Below are 27,956 nucleotides of genomic sequence, written 5' to 3'. Positions count from 1 at the left end.
CGCTTGCTCCCGCCTCCAAGCCTAAACTGATGCAAGCAAGCCACCAGTGTGTTACATTTGCGAGCGCAGTGGACAGGCGAGGCGATTTTCTTCAGGAATGCTACCGTAGAGAACACACGACTTGAATTGATGTGTTTTGTGAATCGTGTGGCAACCACATCTGCTTGTCGTCCCTTCAAGAACGGTTTTCAGAAGAACTGAGATGGACTTGCACATCCTCGACCATCGATTGAGGGTGACTAGTATTAGCAAAACAGGACTGGTTCATTTCACTCACCCTCTAATAAAATTAATTTTCTTGAGAAACAGGAGCAGGTAAGCTGATCAGCTTGAATAGCTTTACTTTGCTATGTTGCACCAGAATAGACCATGCCCCATAAATCTGCTACTGACCATAAACTTATTTCTTTCGGGTCCGATATGTAGAATATGGTGTTGATATGTTAGGCTCACACTTCATTCATTAACGATTGTGATTATTGCTAGTGTGTGTTACTTCGCGGACCAGGATCGCTGGTTAAAACGGTTTGGCGTGCTATGCCAGGCTCACTCAAGAAGCATCAGCTTGCACGCCCACGAAACGTGACTACCAGTGAATGGAGTGAGATATGTTGTCAGGTAGCCCAAGCTACTTCTTGACCCCTTTACGAAACGACCGTTTTGTTATTGTATTTGTCACGTATTTGTCACGTCTGCTACCACCATCACAACCACACTTTCAAATCCTGGTATGAAAGTTAGGGATTTATCCCAAGGGGTAAGAGTTAGATTTTCGAAGATAAATTATCAGTTTTGCCCCTCCAGATGAGCTCTTCAATCGGTTAGGCCTATCCTATCTCTCTTGATGGTACTTGGTCCATATTTCATTGTGCAATATCTTAATGATATATGCGTGTATCTGGATGTAGCAGCAGAAACCAGAATAAAATTTGATGGATGCTTGCACTCTCAGAACATGTCAACCTGGCGATGTTGGCCATGAGTACTGTAGGCTACCATCAGTAAACTTAAGAGATCAGCGCCTATGCAGGCTATGACTTAAGTGAAGTGTGGGTTCAGAGAGGTTTATTAACATATTAACGAACTTACCAACTAAATGAAGGGTCGATTTCTGTGAAAATAGAGTTAGGCTATCACATTTATGGTCCAGTTAGACATTTTCAGTGACAGTCAACAGCAACCTGCAGGTAAAGTTGCGTGTTGAGACACCTAAATAATAAAAGCATTGCCTAACTTAATATCCGTCAGTTAGGACTTGTCCTCACCTGTTGCACCTCAGAAAGCTGTTTAAACCTAAACACACAGAGGGTTTGACAGAGCCATTGTAAAATGGAGTGTCAGTTGTCAAAAGTTTGGTGTGTCATCTCTGTCAACCCCAAGTTGCCCGTGCCTGCCTATACAATGCGCGGTCACCCTCAAAGAATGCAGTTTGCCTAGCCTGTGTGTGTGCAATAAGCCAGATCTTCCACAGAGACTTCACATTGAAGGAAAACACCCCATGTTTGATGTTTTTCAGACGGTCTTTTCTTAGATGAAAATAACATCAAATTGAACTGTTGGGTTGGTCAGTAATTTGCTGCAGTTGACACGGCATGGATATTGTCCTGTCGTATGTTGCAGTGCCCCATGACGGTCAGCATGTGTTTGCAAGCATGCATTCATTTCAGGCAAGTGCACATCTAGTCAGTGTTATAGTTGAAGACCCACCATGCAAACAGGATGTTTTTGTCGGGAGGGTTGTTTTAAAGGCAGGGAGGGGAAAAAGGAGTGCTTTGCCCATAACTACATTCTTATGCACCACTGCCAGCCTGTGCTGTGTCTGTCCCACCTGTCTTCTAATGAGCAACCTTTAATGAGTGTTGTTTGGCTCAAGGGGTGTTTTTTGTTTCCCTAAACACTATAAAAAAAGGTTCTATATAGTAAGACGAAGGCTTGTTTGCGATGGAGCAGCCATGTTTCAAATGTTTAAAACCCTGCTCCAGGGTTTTGTGGAGACCATCTGAACTTGGCAATCAGTATCAGCCAGGTGTGTGTGACGGCAGTCAGGGATGTCAGTTGGCTCTATGTACATATGGATGGATCAAACACATGGTATAGACTTTTACACTCAGAACCTGGAGTCGTTAATCTCTGCCCAACTTTCTCTGCCATTGCAGCAAGTAGCAGCAAGTACAGTTAGCCATTGTGGAGCTGCAGAATCCTTGAGTTTTGTCTTGTTTTGTTCTAGCTATACTGGGTGTAGAGAGTCTTGCTGGTACCCGGAGGAAGTGTAGCTGTTGTGGGATGCAGTGTGTGTGTGTGGGGGGGGGGGGGGGTTAGTATAGGGAGGATGAAAGGTTAAAAGGAAGTTGGTGCGGAGGGAGTTGGCTGAACACAATGAGTTGCTGAACTGGCCCTGAGCGGGTGGAGCTCCTTATTTTTTCCCCTCCACTCCGGATTGATGGCCAAGGCCCTGGCCGCAAGCTCTACTTTCTGCTGAGTAGCTCCCAAAACAGGATCCAGCTGGGCTGGAGGATGTTATCCGCAGATAGAGGGAGAGAGAGAGAGAGAGAGATGGAGAGAGCCGGGCAAGCCTCTGCTCATCCAAGAGAGATAGACGGGGTGGCATGAAGGCATGAAGCACATCTTGGTTAGTTATGGGACAGAACCGCTGTGCCATACAGACAGGCTTCTGGTAGAAGCATCTGGTAGAAGGACATTCCTATATGGATCAGTTTACGTATAGACCCTTGAAAAAGTCAGCTGCTGCAGAGATTTGGTGTTAAGTTGTTGTGGGGGTGCATGTTGAAGTTAGTGTCTGTTGCCTCTGTTTCACCGAGAGTGAGTAGGCCTATTTGCACATGCACCAAAGCAAGCTGTCAGGGTGTAGGCAGGCCAGGCAGAATTGCAGACTAGGCTGTTCTTTTCACGTCGGTGCACTCGATCGTTTCCCACAGTCGGGGAAGCGGTGTGGCACTGTGACAATGGATACATTGAATCAAGTGTACCAGGGTGCCAAGGCTTCCTGTTCCTGCTTGTGAAGTATTTGGGTCAAGGCCTGAAATGATGCAACCAGCCCCCCCGCCCCCCAAATGTCCTCTCCAAAAAGGCTGGGGCTGTACTGATGAAAAGAATCTGCATCAATAGCCCAGCGCGCTTTGGACTAGGCCTTTTGGCGGTCATTTACGTGAAGTGTTTGAAGTGGTGCTTTCCCCCCCCCTGCTCAGACCAGACCGGGCTGGACTTGTTTCCAGTGGGTTGCGCTCTGTAGCAGCGGGGCTTCTGAAGCACTGCTGCCTCCCGAGTCCCTCCCGTCGCATAGTCTGGTCTCTCACCGCCATGCACTCCTAAAAAGCAATCTGTCAGTGTTTTTGTTGTTCAGTCTTTGCCCAGACTGTTGCTCTCTCTCTCTCTCTCTCTCTCTCTCTGTCTCTCTCTCTCTCTCTCTCTCTCTCTCTCTCTCTCTGTCTCCTCTATTTTTCTCTCTCGCCCTCTCTCTGCATGTCTTTCTCTCTCTCCCTCCCTCCCTCTTTTTTTCCTTTCGTACCTCTTTCTCCAATCTGCTTTTAACCACCTCTTCTCTGTTTTTTCCCCTTAGATGTAAATTTCTGAGTCTCACCGAAACTCCAGAGAACTACACCGTTGTCCTTGACGAGGAGGGCTTCAAAGGTAAAATAAATAAATAAAAAAGCAGCTCATTTTTTGTCTCTTTTTGTTGCTCCTTTTTTGTTACTTTTTGTGATAATTGCTTGCTTGTAGAATTCAAAGCTCCCCATTGCACACAGAGTATTTTATCTCCATTAAACATCTCCTATCTCTCTAGAAAAAGTTGATAAGCTACAGATATTTATCATTATTCATCTATCCTAGGTTCTCTTTGATAGATAAACACTGTTGAAGCAATTGTCTGCCAAACCCACATTCACAGCATTCATTGTGGCCTGGAACTGATCTTTTGCATTCAGATGGATAATGAGTGTTTCATCCAACTTGAATGTGATTGGAACAGCAAGTTGCACATATCTTCAATAGAATGCCGAGGTCATGGCAATGCAAAGCTAGACCCATAGAGAGATTGAACACATCTAACCAACTAAAACCCAGTAGGGAGATGAGTCAAAAGATCCCCCAACCGACAGCAACATCCTGCTCAGTTTTCCTTGACTTTATCCACATAAATTCCAATGACGCAGATAGAGGCATAGCATCACATCTAATCCCCTGGACAGCAGCAATATTGACACTGTCAGGGTACAAATGGAAGTGTCCTCTTTGTTGCTACTTACCCCTCAACACTGGACATTGACTCCAGCTAAAACTGTCTTGTCCATGAATGTGTTTATTGGAGACCATGTTGCAATTTACATGTCCTAAAAACACAATAATTTACTACACATTGACTCAGTGTGCCAATTCTAGTTAGACCTGATCTTGTAGAAAATGACAGGAGAATGTGTCAAATGGGCCAAATGCAAATTATTTGCTGCATGTTCTGATCTTTGGCCTACACACACACACACACACACCATTTCTCACCATTTCCGCTTCAGTGTCCCAGCTTACCCTGTTTAGCAGGGGAATGCTCCCCGGTGTCCTATCGGGTGGCACACACCTGTTTCCCAGGTAGCTGCCAGAGGTCGGCAGGCCAGGCCTTGGCAGGCCCACCTGTATGTCGATCCCCCCCTGGGATCTCAGAGAGGTCTGTATGGGATTGTCCAGCAGAGGGGGTGGAGAGGGGTGTTGCTATGCCTTGTTAACTGATCCTTTTAAACTCAAGGTGACCTTTAGCCTTAAAATACCTGCTAGGGTGTGTGTGTGGTCTTGTAATTAAGTGCCGTTGTTGATATTTTTAATCGCAGTGTGTAAATACATGCGTGTGTGAAGAGTAAGTACTGTCGCTAACGTAACACAGAAGGGAGACAACTTGTCATTAATGGGTGTTGCTAGCTCGTAAACAAGGCTGAGATCTTTGATTTATTTTTTCAAGCTTAGTTTCAAGCAATGCACATCAAGCTGCCTTCGGATTGGCGTCGCATCACTCAGGATTTGCAAAAAATAGACCTCTCATCTACTTTGGCTCTGTCTATCTATCGACGACTTGTCTCTTGTCACTGTGAAAAGCCAACTCTCATTAAAAACAAATTGCAGCTGGTCACTTTGTCCCTGTCGCTAGTCTGACCAGGGGTAAGGATGTGTGTGTGTTTGTTTTCACTCTAAATCAGTGTGTGTGTGTGTGTTCTCTGCCACTGCAGAACTGCAGCCATCAGAACACCTGCAGGTGGAAGGCTCCACCTGGTTGACCCTCAATGTTGTCTCAAATGGCAACGCTTCCAGCAGCTCACAGGCGGTGGGCGTCACCAAGATTGCCAAGTCGGTCATTGCCCCATTGGCCGAGCAGAACGTCTCCGTCTTCATGCTGTCCACCTACCAGACGGACTTCATCCTGGTGAGGGACCGCAGATGTAGCCTGCATTGAGTTTCAGCCCTGCTTCTACCCAGGCTTGAACCTATGAACTTGCAGCATCTAGGGTTAAGAGCAAGGATTAAAGTTTTGAGAGTGTCTCAATCAGTGACCGCTCAAGAAGATACGTCAGCCATGAGTTTCGCTTTGTTTATGTTTTAGCCTAGCTACACGCTTGTCTCATTGGCCTGGGGCGTTTGGTTAAAAAAAAAAAAAAAAAACACGTCTGGAGGACGGTCTAAAAGTTGGATTAGTATAGTGACACAATCGAGACAGCTGATGAGGTTGCCCAATCCGTTTAACTTTTTTGGATTTGATATTGTGAGCTCTGTGCGAATTCGGAGAAGAAGCGTAGGCTTTGTTCTTTCCGTGCATCAATGTAGACAATTTCTTACTATCGCGAACTCTTGTCAGGGGAGGTCATTCATTTTGGGTGTCACCTATGACTTGAACAGATAGCCTGCTATGCCACCCAATGTACTATTATTGTTACAGTTTTTAATCAATGCAACTATCATTATGTGTAAAGAGACGCAATATAAACCGTAGCCTATGCAATTTATTATCCCGTCTGTTATGACATGTACGACAATGTTTTTCACAATTTGCGACGGAAGGTTTTGACTAAGCGTGTTAACATAAAATAACTAGAAATGTAATGCCAGAGGAATTACAATAGTGGATGGAAAGCTGCTGGCTTAATATTGGTGGGGAGATTCCTTGAAAAAAAACATAGAATCACTTAATCTTTGAGTTCATACAAATCCTCGTACCAAAAGACCTTGTGTGTCAAGGCGTTCTTGAGATATAACACTCAAGGTGTTTTTGACCTTGACATTTGACCTCTGACCTCCAACATCAATTCACTTCATCTTTGAGTCCATACAAACACTCATACCAAATTTCAGGCATGTATGTCAAGGCATTCTTGAGATATCGCGCTCAGAGTATTCATGGACTTGACCTTTGACCTCCAACATCAACTCACTTCATCCTTGAGTCCATACAAACACTTGTACCAAATTTGAAGCATATGCTTCAAGCCGTTCTGGAGATATAATGCGCAAAGCATGAGGTATGGCTGTGACTTATTTTGACACACGGAAAGCACTTAAAGTGATGGTTCGGAGTAATTTCACCCTAGGGTCCTTTGACCATGACCCCGAGCCAAACACCCTTCCAGAACCTTTTTTTCCCTTGGTCGAACCCTGGTCGAGTAGCGCTGTCAGAAACTAATGACGTTCTGCAGTCGTAATGGAACCAACTTTTATCTCGTAAATTACCCCACTAATAATGCCCTGAATGGTACGAAACTTCTACAGTTGTACAACTATGACCGTTAGTCCAATAACGAGGCATTAGAACGTTTGTAAGTGCACCGCCTAAACTGTGAAAACTGTGAAAACAGCCTATTATAGTTTACAAATGATTTCCTTTAATTTCACGTTTCCATATCATTATAACCCGATTCGAAATTATGTATTATTTATGAATTAATTAGATTATTAATTAATTATTCATTTTTAACTCCTTTCCGCCATTGCCCTTTTCATCTCACGTACCCCCTAGTGGCAGCTCACGTACCACCGGGGGTACGCGTACCGCAGTTTGGGAATCCCTGGCTTAGGCCTCACTTTTAACGACAATAGGTTGTGAGTGTATGTTGACAAAAAATAACCATGCTATTAAAATAGTCAACTTAAAACTTATTATTATATTATTATTTTATAGCACAAAACCATAACCAGTAGGCCTACCAGAACCTCGCATATTGGCGTCATGATTTGTGTGCGTCTATTTGGCAAGGCCACTAGCTGTCATGGATGCGTTGTTGCTAAAGGAAGGCACAGGTGTCAAAAGGAGATGGGCGGCTGTTGGAAACGGGGGAGAACTAACAAGCCATGGTGTAAAGAAATTAAAGTGCCAGGGGTTTGCTTTTGCGTGGTTTGCTGCAAGAAAATTGTTTATGGATGCAATAGGAAAACGTTTTAGCACGCCAACAATCAGAAGACCGCCATAATGTTTCGTGCATTTCAGGACATCTTCCCTACCTGGTGCAACTAGCCACCACGACAGAGGTAGGCTACGTTTATCTACATGTATGGCTGACCGTTTTTGCGCTCAGAAAGTAGGCTACGCATGTTCTTTCATAGCGCACCACGACCTGTCCCTCACCATATCGCAACCTCTTGTCAACCTTATACAATCTGTTGCTGAAGACAAAAGCGCCCTCTCCAGATTGTCGTTATTAAATGCGCAGACCTCCTGCATGAGCACACACAGTATTGCTGCTCATTGAAAAACTCAAAATTACCATGTTTTCATTAAATGCGGATGAGGCAACAAATGGAAATATTAACAATATCTAGAATGTTCTGACTCGTTACTTTGATGAGGAAATGTGAAGTCTTGCCTACTTGATTTTATAGATTTTACTTGGTGTTGAATTGCATATTAACAAGAAAAAAAAATCTCCCCTTTAAACACTTTTGGCCTGAAGTAATTAAATAAGAGTGTAAGTTAAAGCCTTTCTACAATATTGCTGCAGTAGAAAAGAACAGCAATGGCTAATCAGCAATGGTCAGGGATGGTACTGAAATATTGTTTTGTTCATCAGGAAAACTCAATCTCAATCAAGAACACTCTCAATTCGCCTTATTCACATGGCGGCCATTGGCGGCTAAAACGAGGCTACAGGGTACACAAACCATAGGATTGTTATGTTCTATGCATTCACCTGTAGGTGGCATTAATTATATAGTAACTTAAGTGTACCCTGTAGCCTCGTTTTGGTTTAAACAATGTCCGCCGTGCGAATAAGGCGAATACTCCCTTTACTTTGCTGTTTACATCTTTTTGTACATTAAAAACCAATAGGTCGAGACCGCAAAAGGGGTGCTATCTCTATAGGTAGATATGAACAACGTATGACTTATGGCCTGAAAACGATTTTTTTTTCACTTTAATCCCTGGTTAAGAGGCAGGCGTGCTGGCAAGAAGGCTGAAACCCATGGGTGCTAGCTGCCTGTTGCTAGCACGCCTGCCGCTAGCACGTCTCTAGACGTCAGTAGGGAGGTTTACGTATTTACACAGATCTTGATCATATATAGTGTTAACATGTATGATGCAGGCTAGGGATGGATTTGAGATCAGTTCTGAATCCGAAACAAATTTATTTGGCCAAGTGAGTTGATATATTTGGTTCACTCTAACAGAGATAGGTATAGTATAGACAATACATGCAGTAGGTAATATACACTTAACACTTAATCATGGCGAGGGCCTATTTCGGTGGATGATGTACAGCAGGGATATGCGACCTGTGGTCCACGAAGGCATTGCATGTGGACCCTGGCCATGCATTCAGTCATGTAGTATATTTGTCGCTGCATTCCATTACAGTAGTCCCTAGGTTACTTAGTAATCAGAAGTCCGATCCCTGGGTCATAATCAGCTGAAAGCCCCTGATATGAAGCATTAGCATGTATGATCATGCAAGGTAGGTATACGCCGCAGGGAAAGGATGGGGTTAGCAATTGAGAAATATCCACGGTGACCAATTAACATCTGCATCCAGTCAATAGGTCCTGGTTGTACTGCTTCTATTCTTCTATTCATTGACCAGACTCAGGTTGACCAGGTCAAGTTGAAAACCCATGATACGAGGCAAAGTCAATACCTGTATGTCTTTTTTTCTTTATCCCCGAAGCCCTGCCAGAGTTTGTTTTGTATTGATTTTCTGTTGTGCCATGGGCTGTGTTATCTGCCTTGTGAGGCATTTTTCTATGGCAGCAGACAATCTGTTTGGATCTTGCCAACTTGATGAGACAACTAATACAGGGATGGGGCCCTAATGTAGTTTCTAATGTTGTTCTTCTTAGGTGCGAGAGAAGGACCTGTCAGTAGTGATCCACACTCTTCAGGAGGAGTTTAACATTTACAGAGAGGTGGGGGGAGAGTCCGTTCCTATCCACCAACAGGACACACAGAATGGGCTGCAGAAGAATGGAAAAGATGGTCAGTATACACGCACACGCATGCATGCACACACACACACGCGTTGCGCGCACACACACACACACACACTTACATCTTTCTGTATGTAAAGGACCCAAGTGAGGTAGAACTTCACATAGTATTATTTGTAATTATTTTTAGCACTGTAATGTGATATTGCACATTGAGCTGTGTGGAATGTAAACATGTGCTCTGTGCTGTACTTAGAAGCTTTACCCATGTTCACCTCTTAAAAGGAATCTTCTAAAGAACTCAGAAGAAACTGTTGCATAAATTGTGAGGAAATCAATGTAACTTTCATCATAGATTTGGAACTTACCCTCTTCTCCTCTTAATCATCTTCCTCTTCCTCACCCCCCTCCCCTCCCGCTCCTTTATGTTTTTGACCACAGTGGTGAAGGCCACTGTGCATCCCGTGCTGATCCCTGAGAACCAGTTCTGTGTGATGAGTCTCGACCCAGACACACTGCCGGCCATCGCTACCACACTCATCGACGTGCTCTTCTACTCCAACAGGTACCGGGAGCTCGCCGTAGTACACTGTCGTCAACTCCTCATGTCATCACCGCTCCTCTTCTCTCAACTGCTAATGATGATGGCATATTTTTATTGGAGCCACCATAGAAAGGTGGCAAGAAGAAACAAATGTGATTATGTTAATCTATCTATTTTTTTCCCCAAAATGGATATACTCTGTTACATTGGACGACTGCACTGGTCAAAGTATTGGAACACCTGGCCATTACACCAGCAGGAAGGTTTATGACACCCCTTTATAAATCTATAGGCTTATAGTCCATGAGCCACAGGCCCAAAAGGGGGCGTGTCACTACCACTTGGGGGGGGCAAATTCTCACTATATTTTTCTGAAAGCTACATATCTCTGGAGTATAAGATCTTGTAGCTTTGTGGCTGTACAGGCCTTCAAAGTTGACCTCTGACTTGAAAAAAAGAAATTCCGCCTATTGGCTTTTTTTTGTTAACCCTTAGAACCCGATTGACGCAAAGTGCGTCAAAAAACACACCCTTTCTTCTCTGTTACATTGCTCCAGAACGGTTCATCGCAGCGAGATGAAACCTTTATTGCACGACAGAGCAGAAGTGGGGCTTTCCAACGAGACTACACACTTGTCTGTACGATCAAGTATGAAAATTTTAAAAAATCATGAAATTAAATCAAATTGCATCATATTTACAGTCTATACTTCTCTGCATTCACCTGCACACACATTACTCTAGTTTGAATTACTCGCGAACCCGTGATCGCATCGATATGGCAAGCATATCAGACGAAGTGACTGCAAAATAATAACGTCATGTACACAAACCAACGCTGCACACTCATTACTCTCGTTTGAATTACTCGCGGACCCGTGATCGCATAGATATGCCACGAATGTCAGATGAAAGAGGAGACTCAGAGCTATCATTTGATACCAAGTACATCCTTCTGGGTTATAAAACAGACGAAGTGACAGCAAAATAATAACTTCATATAGCTGGACTTACCCCACGTTTTTGTCTGTTCTTGTGGCAAAGCATGTTTATAATCCAATGCTATCATGTGTTTCTCTCTGGCAAAGCATGTTCATATTCCGGTTTTGAGATCCTAGCAAATTCCTGCATGGCATCCAATTCAAGGCTCACATTGCATCCCAATTTGTTCAACAAATAAACACCTTTTTTGCCTTTACTTTGTTCATGGCAATGCAGTAAAGAGTTGAGAATTATTATGACTGCATACACACAGGCACGCAGGCTAACACGCAACCTCGGGTCAAGTCAAGTCAGATCAGTTCGTGTCACAGATATGGAGCGCAGAAAGGTCATTTTTCATCACTAAATAAAAAATGGCATTTATTTCCGTAAATCACACAGCAAATATTTCTGTAAATTGCTCAGCCCCAGAGTATCCCTCCAACATGGCAATTATATTGCCCGATTCAGGACAGTCTGCCCTACACACACATGAAATGCATGTAGAGCTGTGAGCTTGCTGTGGTGAGATACATGTCGAAATATAAGAATTTTTATAATACACTTTTTATATTTTAATTTAAATGATGGCAGATCTGAATAGCCTAAACTCTCCTGAAAAAAACAATATATAATATGTGTGTGGCACTTACAATGACCAGAATAAATCCTTATGAATAAAGGTAGTGAAAATGCCCTAAAAACAGCTTAGGGTTCTAAGGGTTAAACCACTCATAAGAGCCCAGAAAATAATCCAAACCTCATTATTACTGATGCATATGTGGTGTTTGATGTTGGCATACAGTACATATTTTGAATCATTATGTGATTTTGCCTTTCATTTTGGTTGATAAAATTCAAGATTTATGTGTAATAATGAGCAAATCTACGTTTTCAGAGACACAACGTGTTGCATCACTACTTGAAATGCCCACTACCTCATTAATCAATTTACTGTATACCTTCCTACCTCCCAGCAGAGACTTGAAATACAAATGATTACATAGGTCTGCATTGCTATGCTATTTACTATTTGTAAATGTACTATTCGGAAACACCCCAAAATTCAGTAAATTAGTATTTTATTTAAACTACCCATAAGAGATATTCCAAGAGATCAAAACATCATAATTACCAATCACATATTACCTTTACATTCAAGGAATACCATATTAAAATTGTTCACATCACCACATGTACCCTAGCCTGGCGGGCCATCCTATATCATTGACATGTATAGTCTGGAATCGAATCATTCACCTGCTTAATCCAAGGGGCGGGCAGAGAATTAGGCCAGCGCTACGACCATATCCATATCCGGTCGGCAAAACGGCAAATACATCCGTCTTCGAAAGGAATGACTTAAGTGCATTGTGTTGCTCTACTTTCAAAGAAAAGCACAAGTCCAACAAAGTTGACGCCAACGCCGATTCAAACAACCGCTCTTCGTTCGCCATAGCCACCTTCCTTGTTGTTCACCGTCGCAGGACTGTCGTTATCCTGTTAAGCCCGCCTTAAGACTCTCTAACAAAATAGAGCGCTGTGATTGGATGAGGTCCACGGCGTTAGCCAATCGAAATTCCTATGGTTCGATACTAGACATACAGGCTGAGCAAATTAATTTGCTGCCGCTAGGGTGCGTCTAGATTTCTAGGCTACATGTACCCAGCTTAACATAAATATTATAATTTTATAATGTCTAGGGCACATGAAATACATACAGTAATTTCCTGTGTATTAGCCGTATTGTGTATAAGCCACAGGACAGTGTTTTATGCAAGTTAAAAGAAACAAAACCATATACCATATTAACTGCCCCCGTGTATTAACCTCGTAGCTGAAGAAATTTTGCAAAATCAATGTATAAGCTGCAGCTAATAGTTGGGAAATTATGGTAATTGCATCACAGGTGCTAAAATGATCTACATTATACATTTCAGTTGTACTTTTGACTAGTAAGAAAGTGGGAATGAGATGCAGATGAACTGGTTGGTGAAAATATTCATACTTTACACATTGTTATCATTATGTACAATTATTATTATTATCATATAGTGATTGCCAAAGTGTTTTTTTTTTTTTTTTTCCCCCCGACATCTACTTCCTGAATTTTTGGTCAACGATACCCGGGACACCGAAACACCGGGGCACATGAAATTTGGTGGGTATGTAGCCCCACTAGACTTTTACGGAAAAATTTCGTTTGATCCCCGGGGGCCACTCCCCCCCCCACCCGCGCTGGGCCCCCCGAAACCCAAAAAATGCAGTTTTTCCTAAATAACTACCTGAACTGTGGCACCAAGGATGAAGAAATTTTTATGGTATGTTGGTCTCAAGGGCGCACATCAACCTAGCCCATAATCACTCATTTGTGATTTGCACCCCCCCCAGTAAAAAATGAAAATGCAATATCATTCTGCTTTAATCGCCCCTCTCTTCAGTTAAGATGTTCAGAACTGCACCAAATTGTATGTGTATGATTAACCTGACATTCTCTGAGGGTATGCCAAGTTTCTAAAAAAATTGTTTGATATGTTGTTTCTAAAAAAAAGTTATGTGTACATTTAGTTACTATGCACTCATTGGCCTGTAGATGGTGGTGCACACATATACACACGCACACACACAGGCACGCACATACCATCGGTATCGGCAATTAGAACGGCCGATACATAATTACAAAATCAGTAGGATTAAAGGAAAACCAAATGTTCATCATAATAATTTGGCTGCATTTTCAGTATTGGCGTTACGTAGTTGTTTGTCCACCAGATGGCGCATTGTTGCAGTGAGACGTAATTTTGTTGGAAATTAATCTAAAGTGGGTTGGAAAGACACTATACTTCCTACAAGGACAAGACTGTAGTTTACCGCAGAGAACGTCTAATAAGGGTAGGATGATTTCTGCATGACATGTAATTCCCATTTCTTCTTGAAGCTGAAATAAATCTGAGAATGTTTATCGGACATGCTTGGTTTTTACTGTAGGTAGGCTACGTTAATCTTAAATTATATCAATAGCCTAGGACGTAGGTTACTGTTAGCATTGGTTGAGTGATGGAGGCCAATTTGATGTATTTGTAGAAAACCATATAGGCTACCAAGCAAATTGATAACAGCACTAATTGAATCTTTCGACTGTCATCTCATTTGCTTATGACCATAACCTAGGCTACTAACAGGAGAAGTGAGTTAGCCACAACACGTTCGCTACGTGATGATTTTCTATTGGAAAATATAGGCTATCTGAAAGATAACCTGTTAATGATGCATCCTAAACAGCGGGCTGGGACATTTCTGCTCAAAGTCTCAAAAAGCATCGAGTCAACGTTCATTCCCAAACACCCATATAGGCTACTTCAATCCTCTATTTTCAAAGGTGATTCAAGTAAGGAAGAGCATGGCTCAAAGTAAAGTCACTAGGACTGAAACTACATAAATTTGTGTCAACTCGCCGCAATGTAGATTTATTAACGCACCTGTGATGATTTACATCTCCATTTAAACCAAATGTTTTAGAGGGCACGTTGAGAGATGTATCCAGGGCAGGGCTGTAGGCTACCTACACATATTTGTTGCACGTGCTACAAAAATCATTCTTTGCTAATTGCGATGGATGATTTAGTACCAACGTTACACCGGTCCGATACAGTTTTGCCTATAGCTATACCGTGAGACTGAGACGCTTTTTGTTTGTTCGAAGTGCGTGTTTAGGGTGTGAGAGGGGAGTCGATGTGCTTTGATTCCAGCTTGGTAGTTGTAGTCTATGCGATTAAAAAACACGTGTGTGTGAAGTATCCAAACAATGATAACGCTTTCATTATGGCTGCTTTAGCCACAGACCTTGAGCTACTGTACAGTGGGTTGGGTTCCATTTAGAAGTGTCCACTTCATTTGCGCTTTCCGTAATTCACACAGCTGTGCATCATGAAATGTATTACTACTGATATGCAAAACTATTAACTTTTCGCCAATAGGTGGCAGCTTAAGTCCGCTTGATACTGTAAGCCATTGGTTCCCAAAGGAGATTTTATTTGGGTCGCCAGCATAGCCTAGTGACAATTTATGTTGTGTAATAGGCCTAGCATAGGGCCTACCTTATATATCTTATATAGTTTGTTAACAGTCACGGTTTTGTCATAACTCCCTCTATGCCTTTTTGCATTTAGAATAACTCTGAAACCGGGGGGGCGAACACGTCGCAGGGGGGCGCCAGTGCGTGGATATCACGCACATAGAAAATGGAGACAAATTCATTAATATGATTTATTTTCGCGGAATGGATGTACAGGACTGAGCGGCGGTCATATTTTGTACCGCTATGCGGTACATCTAGTTGTTATTATTATTATTATTATTATCATACTTAAAATTGTCTTTCATCTGATGTTAAAATCATTTCCATTGAAAAGAAATAATAACTATTTTCCAAGACTTGATCTACAAGTACATACATTTACAACAGTTTTCTGATTCACTGTTTTTTATTTATGAACAAAATCCCAAGATGGGAAACAGGAGCATTACAAAGTCAGTGATCAACACCCACCCACCCCAACCCAACCTTAGATACACATCACATGACCCATTAGGTCATAAACAAAATAAAAGAAAAGAAAAAGTTAAGTTACAACTAACAATAGTCAAAGCATGTTATTTACCTAACGCTATAATGACATCAATTATCAAAATGTAGAAGTAAGAAAAAAATAAATAAATAAATAAATAAATAAATAAATAAATAAATAAAACAAAGCATGTGAGACATCTCATTGTGCATGATTCGCCAGCAAGTCTGCAGTTCTTTCCCATTTACAACAGTTTTAAAAATTCTACACAGTTAGATCTGATGAGACAGAAACTGAAATTGGATCAATCCATTTTCAGAGGAACATGAGTTAATTTGCATATCTACAGCAGGCAAAGCAACACAAGAGGTTAGGGATGATCTGATTCAGGCTCATCCTACAGGCAAAGATCATGACATAGAGGCTGGAGTCAGATACACCTAAGCACAAATTCCATGATACATTGACAAAGCAAAAATTAAAGACATTTACGAGCATGAGTCAAAAAAGAAAACACAGGCACATGGCAAGACCATCATGTTAAAGACTGGACATGAGAGAAGTCTTTTGTCACCCTCTTGGACCATGGCGACACAAGGAAAACCTCTAAAGCAGCACTTGCAAAGCATTTGCAGAAACTTGCATCACTATCAGATAATCTTCCAGATGAATATAATACAGCAGCAATCATTGATGGAATGTCTCTGGTCCAGAAGGTCAATAACAATGTCTCAACTTATGCAGACATTGCTGCTGCTATTCATAGCATGATCCGTAAAGAGGCAAAGCAGAGGCAGATCATTTTTTAGATGAAATTAGATTAGATTTAACTTTATTGTCATTGTGCAGAGAACAAGTACAGAGACAATGAAATGCAGTTTGCGTCTAACCAGAAGTGCAAAAAAGCAGAAAAGTGCAATGTGATATACACAGTATAGGCAGGTGCAAAGACAGGACAAGAAATATAGTGCAGTGTAGACAGTAGTATACAGTTGTTTTGCAGAAGGTGGTTTAGAGTAGCATAAATTAAATATAAATATGTGCAATGTTAGTTTGTTGGATGTCACCGGGATGCAGAGCTAGAGTTCAGTAGGGTGACAGCCGCAGGAAAGAAGCTTCCTCTGAACCTGCTGGTTCGGATGCGGAGAGACCTGTAACGCCTCCCGGAGGGGAGTGGGGTTGTGAGAACAGTCTTTGATGATGCGCGCCTTACGCAAGCATCGCTTGCCCTGGATGGCCTCGATGGAGGGGATTGAGGAACCGGTGATATGTTGGGCAGTTTTCACCACCCTCTGCAGTGCTTTCCGGTCGTGGGCAGAGCAGTTGCCATACCAAACTGTGACACAGTTGGTGAGGATGCTCTCGATGTTGCAGCGGTAGACATTCACCAGGATCTGAGGAGACAGATGGACCTCAGAAAGAAGAGACGCTGGTGAGCCTTTTTGATCAGGGTAGAGGTGTTGAGGGTCCAAGAGAGGTCCTTAGAGATGTGGACACCCAGAAACATGAAGCTGGTGACGTGCTCCACCTCAGTCCTCTTGATGAGAATGGGTGTGTGTGGGCTAGTTTTAGACTTCCTGAAGTCCACAATGAGCTCTTTGGTCTTCTTGGTGTTGAGAGCCAGGTTGTTATCAGTGCACCACGATGTTAGGTGCTGGACCTCCTCCCTGTAGGCCATCTCATCATTGTTGCTGATGAGCCCAATCACCGTAGTGTCATCTTTAAACTTGACAATGGTGTTACAGCCATGTACAGGTGTGCAGTCGTAGGTGAAGAGGGAGTAGAGAGAGGGCTCAGCACACATCCCTGTGGTACACTGGTGTTCGATGGTTGAGGAGGTGCGATTATATAACCTAACAGACTGAGGTCTGTTGGTTAGGAAGTCCATAAGTTTGTTTTTTCTTTTATCACATACACATATATTGGTAGATGTTTTTTCTTTACCTTGACATGTTTCGACGCGTTTTTATCAGCTGATGTTGTTACGGAGGTGTGATCCACCTGTCAGTTTTTTGACAGGTGGACCACACCTCCTGCATGCCAGAGTCATTAAGCAGGAGAACAACCGATACCACCGCTGGATAAAGGAGGCGATTGAAATAAGAAAGCGGCGCCTAAAGACGATGAACAGAGATGAGGGAGCATATATGCTCTCCCATACCTGGAGTGCCGTCCTGGGGGGCGGCTGACTGACAGCAGGAGGTGTGGTCCACCTGTCAAAAAACTGACAGGTGGATCACACCTCCGTAACAACATCAGCTGATAAAAACATGTCACACTACTCCACCGTGTGACCTTCTGATGAAGACGGAAGTATACGTCGAAACATGTCAAGGTAAAGAAAAAACATCTACCAATATATGTGTATGTGATTAAAAGAAAAAACAAACTTATTTATCTCAAGTGTAGACACAATGAATGCAATACAAGTAGTCCAGAATCCAGTTACAGAGGGAGGTATTGATGCCCAGTTCACTGAGTTTGGTGATCAGTTTGGAGGGGATGATGGTGTTGAACGCTGAGCTGAAGTCAATGAACAGCATTCTTACATATGTGTTGCTATTGTCAAGGTGGGACAGGGCAGAGTGAAGTGCCATAGAGATGGCATCCTCTGTGCTCCTGTTCTGACGATGATGAATTCAATGAATAGATTAAAGATCCTTTGTACTCGTTTCAGCTACAATTTAAAAAACATTTGTACTGCAGACCTATGTATGTCATCATTTAACATTAATTTCAACTCGCAATTGAAAGTAAGGAAGGTAGAATAGTAATGATCAATAAGGTCTGCGTTCAGGTATTGCCATAACATGTTGCTCTGAAAACTCAAATTAGCTTTTTTTTTGCACATAAATCTTGAATTTTATCAACCAAAATGAATAGCAAAATCACATAATGAGTCAAAATATGTATGGCAACATCAAACACCACATATGCATCAGTAATAATACGATTTGGATTATTTTCTGGGCTCTTATGAGCGTTTTAACAAAAAAAGCCAATAGGCGGAATTTCCTTTTTTTTCAAATCAGAGGTCAACTTTGAAGGCCTGTACAGCCACAAAGCTACAAGATCCAACTTGCTATCATACCATTTTATACTCCAGAGATATGTAGCTTTCAGAAAAATATAGTGAGAATATATAGTGAGCCCCCAAGTGGTAGTGACAACCCCCTGTGGCTCATGGACTAATAGGAGAGCTATAACAGCTGCCACTCTTCTGGGAAAGATTTCCACAAGATGTTAGCCTGGCTAACCCCAGACCTCATTGACGCCGTCTCATTGAGATGGGGTCTGGGAACTACACATTTATTTTCTCATATTTGAGACATGGTTTACGAATGCCCACAAGGATTAAAGTTCTCCGTCATAGGTCGGATTTCCGTCAATTTGATTTTAGAAATGTCATATTTGAGATCGATGCAGATCCGCACAGACAGCCTTGTAGCCTATTTTGCTTAGGCCTCACTTTTAACGACAGTAGGTTGTGAGTGTATGTTGACAAAAAATAACCATACAATTAAAATAGTCAACTTAAAACTTTGCTATAAAATATTATTAATTTATAGCACAAAACCATAACCAGTAGGCCTACCAGAACCTTGCATATTGGCGTCATGATTTGTGTGCGTCTATTTGGCAAGGCCACTAGCTGTCATGGATGCATTGTCAAAAGTTAAAAATTAAATGGAGATGGGCAGCTGTTGGAAACGGGGGAGAACTAACAAGCCATGGTGTAAAGAAATTAAAGTGCCAGGGGTTTGCTTTTGCGCGGTTCGCTGCAAGAAAATTGTTTATGGATGCAATAGGAAAATGTTTTTAGCACGCCACCAATCAGAAGCCATAAGGTTAACGTTCGTGCACTTCAGGACATCTTCCCTACCTGGTGCAACTAGCCACCACGACAGAGGTAGGCTACGTTTATCTATGGCTGACCGTTTTTACGTTTAGAAAGTAGGCTACGCATGTTCTTTCATAGCGCAACACGACCTGTCCCTCACCATATCGCAACCTCTTGTCAACCTTATACAATCTGTTGCTGAAGACGAAAGCACCGTCTCCAGATTGTCGTTATCAAATGTGCAGACCTCCTGCATGAGCACACACAGTGTTGCTGCTCATTGGAAAACTGAGTTGTCTGTAAAACTCAAAATTACCATGTTTTCATTAAATGCGGATGAGGCAACAAATGGAAATATGAACAATATCTAGAATGTTCTGATTCATTACTTTGATGAGGAAATGGGAAGTCTTGCAAACTTGATTTTATAGATTTTACTTGGTGTTGAATTGCATATTAACAAGAAAAAAATCTTCCCTTTAAACACTTTTGGCCTGAAGTAATTAAATAAGAGTGTGTTAAAGCCTTTCTACAATATTGCTGCAGTAGAAAAGAACAGCAATGGCTAATCAGCAATGGTCAGGGATGGTACTAAAATATATTTTTGTTCATCAGGAAAACTCAATCTCAATCAAGAACACTCTCAATTCGCCTTATTCACATGGCGGCCATTGGCGGCTAAAACGAGGCTACAGGGTACACAAACCATAGGATTGTTATGTTATGCATTCACCTGTAGGTGGCATTAATTATATAGTAAGTGTACCCTGTAGCCTCGTTTTGATTTAAACAATGGCCGCCATGTGAATAAGGCGAATACTCCCTTTACTTTGCTGTTTGCATCTTTTTGTACATTACAAACCAATAGGTCACGACCGCAAAAGGGGTGCTATCTCTATAGATAGATAAGAACAACGTATGACTTATGGCCTGATAAAAGTTCAGTCAAACTATTTTTTTTCACTTTAATCCCTGGGCTGCCCAGAGCCGTTTATTGGGCGCTACAAATGCGTCTGTACATAGCTTATAACCGCTTCGGTGTGTCGTCATCGTCTTGCTGTCCCCCCTCTGTTCTGTGATTGGTTCCTTCACTGAGATGAAAATCGGGTCCATGGAATCCAGGCTGCCTAGCAGCGAGAATAAAATTGTGCGCGTAAGGCAGCATGGAAAAACTCAGGCTAACAAGATGTTGGAGTGTGTGCTCTTTTTTGAGTATTTGTGAGGTCAGGCACTGTTATTGGATGAGAACGTCTGTCTGGCAATCTGTTAATTCCTCCCAAAGCAGTTTGATGGGGTTGATGGGGTCAAGACTTTGTGCAGGCCAGTCAAATTCGTACATATCAAACTCACCCAACCATGTCTTTATGGACCTTGTTTTGTGCACCCAGCTAGAATTACCTGAGCTATTGATGCAGACTGCACAACTACATGCTTGATTTTATATACCTGTGGCAATGAGTCTGAATGTAACCCTTGAATTCAGAGATTATTGAGTGTCCCAATAATTCTGTCCTTATATTGTATTTAGCAGCGCAGAACTATTGTCGTATCCTGCTCAGGTCCATTTCTCTATCTATTTGTTCAGCCTGAAAGAAGAACCTCAACCAAGTGAAGACATCCAGTGTGTCAAATTCTTCTCATTCTCCCTGATAGACGGGTACATCTCCTTGGTCATGGACACAGAGGCACAAAGACGGTGAGTACAGTGGGAGCACTCAACGGTTACCCAATTCACCCATACAAATCTTAACTGTGTAACGGATGCCAGCTAGCATAGCTGTGTGTGTGGAACATTAGTAAGCCTCACCCGCTGACGCCTCAAGAGCAGTTCTGGCATGAAAGCTTAGCAGCCTGGGCTTTTAGCTCGATTGGCAGCACACTCGACTCCCGATCCGAGGTGCTGTTGTTCGCAGGTTCGAGTTCAGGCGTGTGCAGGGCTGAACAACGCAGGCTGTTGAGCAAGGCACTTTACCCTAGTTGCTCCAGGGAAACTGGTCCTTGTAATAGTTAATATATGTAAAAAATCTATGGACAAAAGTGTCAGCCAAATAAATCAATAAATGTGGTTCTGGGTTGTGTGGGTTTTTCAGGTTCCCGGCTGATCTCCTGTTCACAAGCTCTTCAGGAGAGCTGTGGAGGATGGTGCGAATTGGAGGCCAGCCCTTAGGCTTTGGTGAGTCCCCGTGATCCAAGCCCAACAGTGTTGGTGCTCAAAACCTCCTATAAATATATCCTTGCCCAAAAAACTATAACAATGGCCAGTTTCACCTACATGGATTAAGCCTAGTACTAGACTAAATCTAATTTCCCAATGTTAGTATCCACTGAAGTTCTCTTTTACTTCCAAGGTTAATCCATGTACAGGAAACTAGCGCCAAAATACCTGCAGTCTTACAATACTTTTGTTCCTCTATCTGTCTGACAAATCTATTTTTCTTCATCATTCACTCCCTCTCTGCTGAATGCTTTCTTTATGGAAGTGACAGATTAGCTATGGTGATGAAAGAATAATTTCTGAACTATGGCAGTGGGTTAATTATTAACGGCCTAATCAAATGTGACACAGAAAAACCTTGTTGTGTTGCCTTGCAGCACACACTAAGGCGTGGCATATACTTGTTTTTTGACAAAAGCATTGGCGCTCGTACATGTAAACAACTTGCTGTGTTGTGAACTTAACCTTGCTTCATTACTGCAAGGGCACTATCCGTGTTACTGGAGGTCTCCACTTGAAGTCAGACCACAGAATTCAGACCCAGAGTTGTCAATAAAATCAGTCTTGTCAAAGTCAAATTTATTTTTTATAGCACATTATCATACATAATCATCATTTAGTGTGCTTTACACAGACAGATTTTGTCACATACTACTTCTCTCACAGCACACCTAGATCATAGCACAGCAAACCCTCTGTCGTCTGCCACCCAAATATGATGACGAGGTGGTGGAGGTAGGCGGGGTGGGGTGGGGTGGGGTGCGGGAGGGTGTCTGCTGGCTGACCCTGTTGTGAGTTTAGGCTGGCATGCTCGGCTGATCTTTGGTGTGCTGAGTCAGGGATAACAGCTGCTCACACTGCACACACGACCTGGACATGGTCTGGACATGCCCACTTGCAGTTCCGATGAACAGTCAGTCAGTGTCTTGCAAAAGTATTCAGACTTCCCTGATGAGCAGTACTCAGGGGGAGACTTGACAATGGGGATATGGGGATGACTCTCAGGGTTGTTGAATGCTTGCAAGGCCCTGTAAAGGTGGAATAGGACCTCCTGTAGTAGTTCAGCATACCTTAAACTTTATAATAATTCAGCTTAGTCTGTTGTGAGACTGTGATGCTTTGGCAGTGATGGGGCATCTGATGTGCCATTAGTTTGGTAGTATCACCCAGTTCCCACTGTGGGTCAGGGATAAAACCCTCTTAAAACATTTAATTTATTCATGTGAAGTGTATTCAAATAATACAGTATACAGTATGACATAGGCCTACTGTAGATATTAGCAGACCCACATGGCTTTACTGCAGGAAAAAAACGTGATTAAAAAACAATGATCCAGTAATAAAATGAATTGTTCTCTGCCCTGTATGTCTGATGCTATTCCTCCCTTGGCTGTCAGATGAGTGTGGGATTGTGGCCCAGATCTCCCAGCCTCTGGCTGACAGTGACATCTCTGCCTACTACATAAGCACCTTCAGCTTCGACCACGCACTGGTGAGGAAAACACACACACAAGAACAGTGTGTGTGTGTGTGTGTGTGTGTGTGTGTGTGTGTGTGTGTGTGTGTGGTGTGGTGTGGTGTGTGTGTGTGTAAAGCAAGGTGTTGCTCCACAGGGCACCTTGTCTCATGTTGAAAGGCCACTAATTGGAAGGTGGCAGCCAAATGTGGTTTTAAGGTTTCACCCACAGAGGGAGCTGTGGGCTGTGCTATGCTCTGCTGTTGTGCTGTGTTTTCTTCCCAATTTACTCATACTGGTACTATCACTGAAACATGTGTAGACCAAGGTTATATGTTATCTTTTTTTCACAAGAGCCACATTGGCAGTGCAAAATCAAAAGGAGAGCCACTTTTACGACAACATACTAAGTCACCTTTGCAAATGTGCATTTCTACATATAAATTGGACATCCCACAAAAAAGAAATAACACAGCCAATACATTTTCATTTAAGACCAGATTTACTTTAATACTGGGATGAGCAGAGGCTGGCATGCATGTCTTTGACTTTCTTCATGCTGTATTTTTAGTATCAGTAGTAGCAGGTTTGACAATACCCCCTTTAGGAAGCACCATTAAGGCTTAATAACTTCCTTTCACCTTCATTACTGTATTTGGGTGAAGGGGGAAGTATAATTCAGATGTTTGCGTTTTTGTAGTGCAGTATTCTATGTTTATGAAGCACATTTGAAAAAATGTACTGACTGTTACCACATACAGTGGGTCCCATTTAGAAGTGGCCACTTCATTTGCGCTTTCCGTGATTGATGCAGCTGCGTGAAATGTATTACAACTTATTGCCACAAGGTGGCAGTTTAAGTCCACTGTAGCATTTGTAAACATTGCATTCAAAGGCGTTGCAGAGGCAGTGAGATACTGTAAGCAGAACGAAACTAAAGATCACCTTTTTGAAGTCATACAGTAGACTAGGCTAAATCAGAGCCTACTTTTGTTTTTATCAAGCTGGGGCCAGAGATGATGGCCTTTGGCGAACAGTTTAGGCCTACTCAAAATGAGTAAAACCAAATTTGGCGAAATCTCGCTAAAGCTACCAAGCGAGCCACCAATTATAGCTTGACGAGCCGCATGTGGCTTGCGAGCCGTGCAATGAGTAACACTGTTATAGAGGATAAAATCTATTAACTGAGTACAGTATGGCTTCATCTCATATCCCATTTTAGGCTACATCTTAGGTCCCCCATTTTAGGCTACATCTTAGGTCCCCCATTTTAGGCTACATCTTAGGTCAACATGTACTTAGTTAATTAAGCGTTTCTTATGTGTAATGGTGTGTATATTAAAGGTGTTTATTTTAATTGGGCTATTAATTGAATTGACTGATGTTTATTATTGCTATTTTCCTTAATGTAGTGTTACCAACATTTTAAATTGTTCACTGTTAATATTAAAATTGTATGTTTTTTTATCTGCATGTCGCTTTGGACAAAAGCATCTGCCAAATCCCATAACCATAACCATCTTTGGGGTTTTGAAGCCAGTAATCGTTATTCACGGGATTTATCTGAAGTGCAGTGACGATAATGAAAGAACCAGCTATTTAAATGGTTATGTGTTGTGTCTGTCATACACTTTCATTTTTATTTAAATGAAATGGAATGTAATTCTGGCAGGGTGAGATATCTGTTGATATCCAGTGTGATGGTTGTAAGAGTGGGGTGGTGGTAGTTGCTCCCTGCAAATGCCACTTAAAATGGCGGCAGACCACACTATTTTTATAACCCACTTTTAGCTCTGATTTGCAATCAGTTGACTCCACTATCTACTTAAATGTACTGTACAGACTATGGCCAGTCAGAGTCAATAGTTTTAATACATTATCAGATAGGCTTTGATGGACACAGGTACCACATCCTTGTCTGGTAGTGCGTGATTGTCAGAATCAATACGTTTCAAAAATGATAGCCGGTGATGAATACAGATCGTTGTCCTATTCAACGTATGAATTGATTGTCCTTTCAGGAAAGTCCCTATCACCTGCCAGTATTAAAGGATCTTGTGTTGCCTTGAAATAAAACACCCTCAGGTTTCTGTGATTCAGTCAGGTGTGTGAGCACAGTTATAGCCCTTTCACAACTTTATTCTGTGATTTAAAAAAAGTGTGTTTCATATCAGACCAGACAAGTGTTGTTGTCAATACGGTGAGATCACATTCCTGGAAAGCAAGTGGGCCCTCAAATAGGAAGTCATGCTAACCGCCCTCTTATTGTGTCATGTTTTGTAAATAGTTCTCCGTTTCGTAACTGAAATTCCTCATAGTCGTAGGCAGCACAGAGGCGTTCGTCGTCAGAAAATCCACTGTTGTGTTACATTCAACATTTACCACACATACAGTATGCAATGAACGGGACACCTGTGTTGGTCTGTCAGAGGCTGACGTGTGATTGGTTATGAGGTGTCACTTAACACTGTTTATTGGCTGACAAATGTGTCAAATGGCAACACTCCCACTTCCAAATAGATAACTAGGCTAAATCACTGCTTGTTTGGGGAACAACATTTTTTTTTAAATAAATTATTATCTTGATCCAGTCATATTCTCCATTTTGAAATGGCAATGTGAATAATTCAGCAGTTATGGTTTCTTCCTACTTCTGGAATGTCCATTTAAGTATGAATCACTGAGGACTGATTTTGTATCTCCACCTTTATCCTATCTGTTCATGGAAGCTTACAGTGACTTAGAAATTGTCCCTTGTATTCAGTGCTCAAGTATTCAATGCCCCTAAAAGTCATCACCATTTTCAGGTTCACAAAAGTACTTGCGTATACAGTATTTTCCCAGTCTGAATTGTGACCTCTTATGCTGTATACACTCTGAAGGATGAATAAGTTATGTCCACTATTTGTTGTTGTGCGTGTGTGTGTGTGTGCGCATGTGCGTGCGAGTGTTTCGACCCTCCACTGTTAAATATGGTGATGTACAACATGAGCATTTTTGTGTCAACTGTGTCAACTCTCACATATCACCCACATTCACACACACTACACACACCACAGATACTCCTCTGGAGAGACACCCTCTGTGTCTTGTTGAAAAAGGGCAACATATTGTGTTATTTTCAACACATTCGTTTTAAGAATGTACACAGTATAACAACAGCAATGTGTTAGAAACAACACAAACTGTGTTGTCCCTATCTGGACATAAAGACTTGTTAAAAACTATTTTCAACACATTTGTTTTAAGAGGGTATTCACTCTACCGACTCCATTTTCTAACCTCTGTGTCTGTGTGTGTGTCTGTCTTTTCAAATTCTATTTTCTCAGGTCCCAGAGGAGGACATTGTCACAGTAACAGACATGCTCCTAAAGCAGAGGAAGGATCCAGCCTGCTGACATGCTGTAATCTCAAGTCTTGCGCTGCTCTTTTGATGCAATGGCAGAGGTGTGTGTGTGTGTGTGTCTGTCTGTGTGTGTCTGTGTGTCTGTGTGAACCTTTCGTGCCTAAACTAACTCTGCAGCACAAGCAGTATTAACCACAGACCTGTTGCAGTGACCACCAGATGTGCTTCTTAGATAGGGGTTGATAAGGATGTCTGTGTCTCCAGGAAAACTGATGCTGACTGTCGGCGATTCAGAAGGTGTGAAAATGTGATGTGAATTTAGGTTGCTATCAGATATTTCTTGTTTGTCTCTGCAGTCACTTACATACTGTAGTTCATGTCATATCAATGTTTACTTTCTTTCTTTTTTTGGTAATTTTTTGTGAGCACTAAGCATTTCTTGCTGGAAGCACATAATGATATTGAGAACCTTGTTTTCCTCTAAAAAATATTTGTTTGGAAAATTGATGAGGAAAAAGCTCTGTTGTGAAAATCCAGACACTGCTATGGAGATGTTTTAAGTTTTAAATCAAACACAAAGTCTACAAAGACTGTAAGAGAGTTATCGACTTGTGTGACCAGTACCAGTAGTCCTCATCATGCCCCTCTTCCAGAGTGATCACCTTGTATTATAGCTAGTTGTAATATTTTAGGCTAGTAGGTCTCTTAGGCAGTCATGCATTTGACAGTAGTCACACCACTACACATCACATGATGTACAATTTGTTATATTGTGTGCTTAGATTACATGTGGCCTTCACATCAAACATAATTTTGTGTACGTTTTCGACCACACCAGCACTAAAGCTCAGAAAGAGAAGTCATCTTTATTGCTACAACTTCAATACGTTTTCAGCAAGTGGAACATACCCTCTGGTGTCACTACATGTGAAAACTAATGCAAATTCCTGTATGACCATGTTTAGCAAAACATGCATTTCAGTCTGAATGAGTGCAAAAGCATCACACCGCTTGAGAGGACTAATACTCTGAAGCACTTTGTTGAAGCACAATGTTGCTCTCAGCACCGTGATGCTTTTGGGCTGTCAGGTGTTTCTCAAAAGCCCCATGCAGTTAGTATCTCTGTCCAGAAGTGTTCAGTGCTTCCCATGCTGAGGAAAATTGTGCCAAAATGGACTGGACATCTGATTGTTGGTTTGCTTGACCTTAGCATGCAGAAGCTGTATTTTTGTCTCCCGATACACTTGAGAGAAGAGAAACCATTCATAAATCTGTTTGTTTTTGAGATATAGATTCAACTTATTTCAAGGGGATTTACTTTTATACGGCTATGTTGCTGGCCCTAACACGGGCATAAGTATTGGTATAGAATAACCACATCCTTCTTTCTTAAGGTCAACACTCAACACTAATGTGTATGTATTATGTTTTGTCTTTATTAGTATTATGCAGTCTTTTACATTTGCACAAACTTTTCCCCCTTTAGACCTTGTTTATCAAAGGATACACTTATTTTGTAGCAATAGAGGAGTACATAAAATGTTTGTAAACATGAGACTTCAATAAATGAAGTTGAATTAAAGAGACTATGAAAACA

The 27,956-nt window shown here is 41.9% G+C and overlaps 1 protein-coding gene across 1 annotated transcript; it reads left to right on the top strand.

Annotated features, from left to right (window-relative positions):
• Positions 1-27: 27 nt before the first annotated feature.
• castor1 (cytosolic arginine sensor for mTORC1 subunit 1) lies at positions 28-27,956 on the top strand. Its single transcript, XM_076269667.1, has 9 exons — positions 28-315; positions 3,578-3,648; positions 5,232-5,425; positions 9,322-9,457; positions 9,850-9,973; positions 20,928-21,038; positions 21,433-21,515; positions 22,955-23,049; positions 26,343-27,956. The coding sequence occupies exons 1-9, from the start codon at positions 203-205 to the stop codon at positions 26,409-26,411; spliced, it is 996 nt and encodes a 331-aa protein (XP_076125782.1). The 5' UTR covers positions 28-202; the 3' UTR covers positions 26,412-27,956.

The sequence above is a fragment of the Alosa pseudoharengus genome, unplaced genomic scaffold (genome assembly GCF_046254945.1).
Source record: "Alosa pseudoharengus isolate Yale_2024_CS ecotype anadromous, Long Island Sound unplaced genomic scaffold, YU_APseudo_1.1 YU_APseudo_1.1_scf_6, whole genome shotgun sequence".
NCBI lineage: Eukaryota > Metazoa > Chordata > Actinopteri > Clupeiformes > Clupeidae > Alosa > Alosa pseudoharengus.
This window is presented reverse-complemented; position numbering and strand designations above follow the sequence as displayed.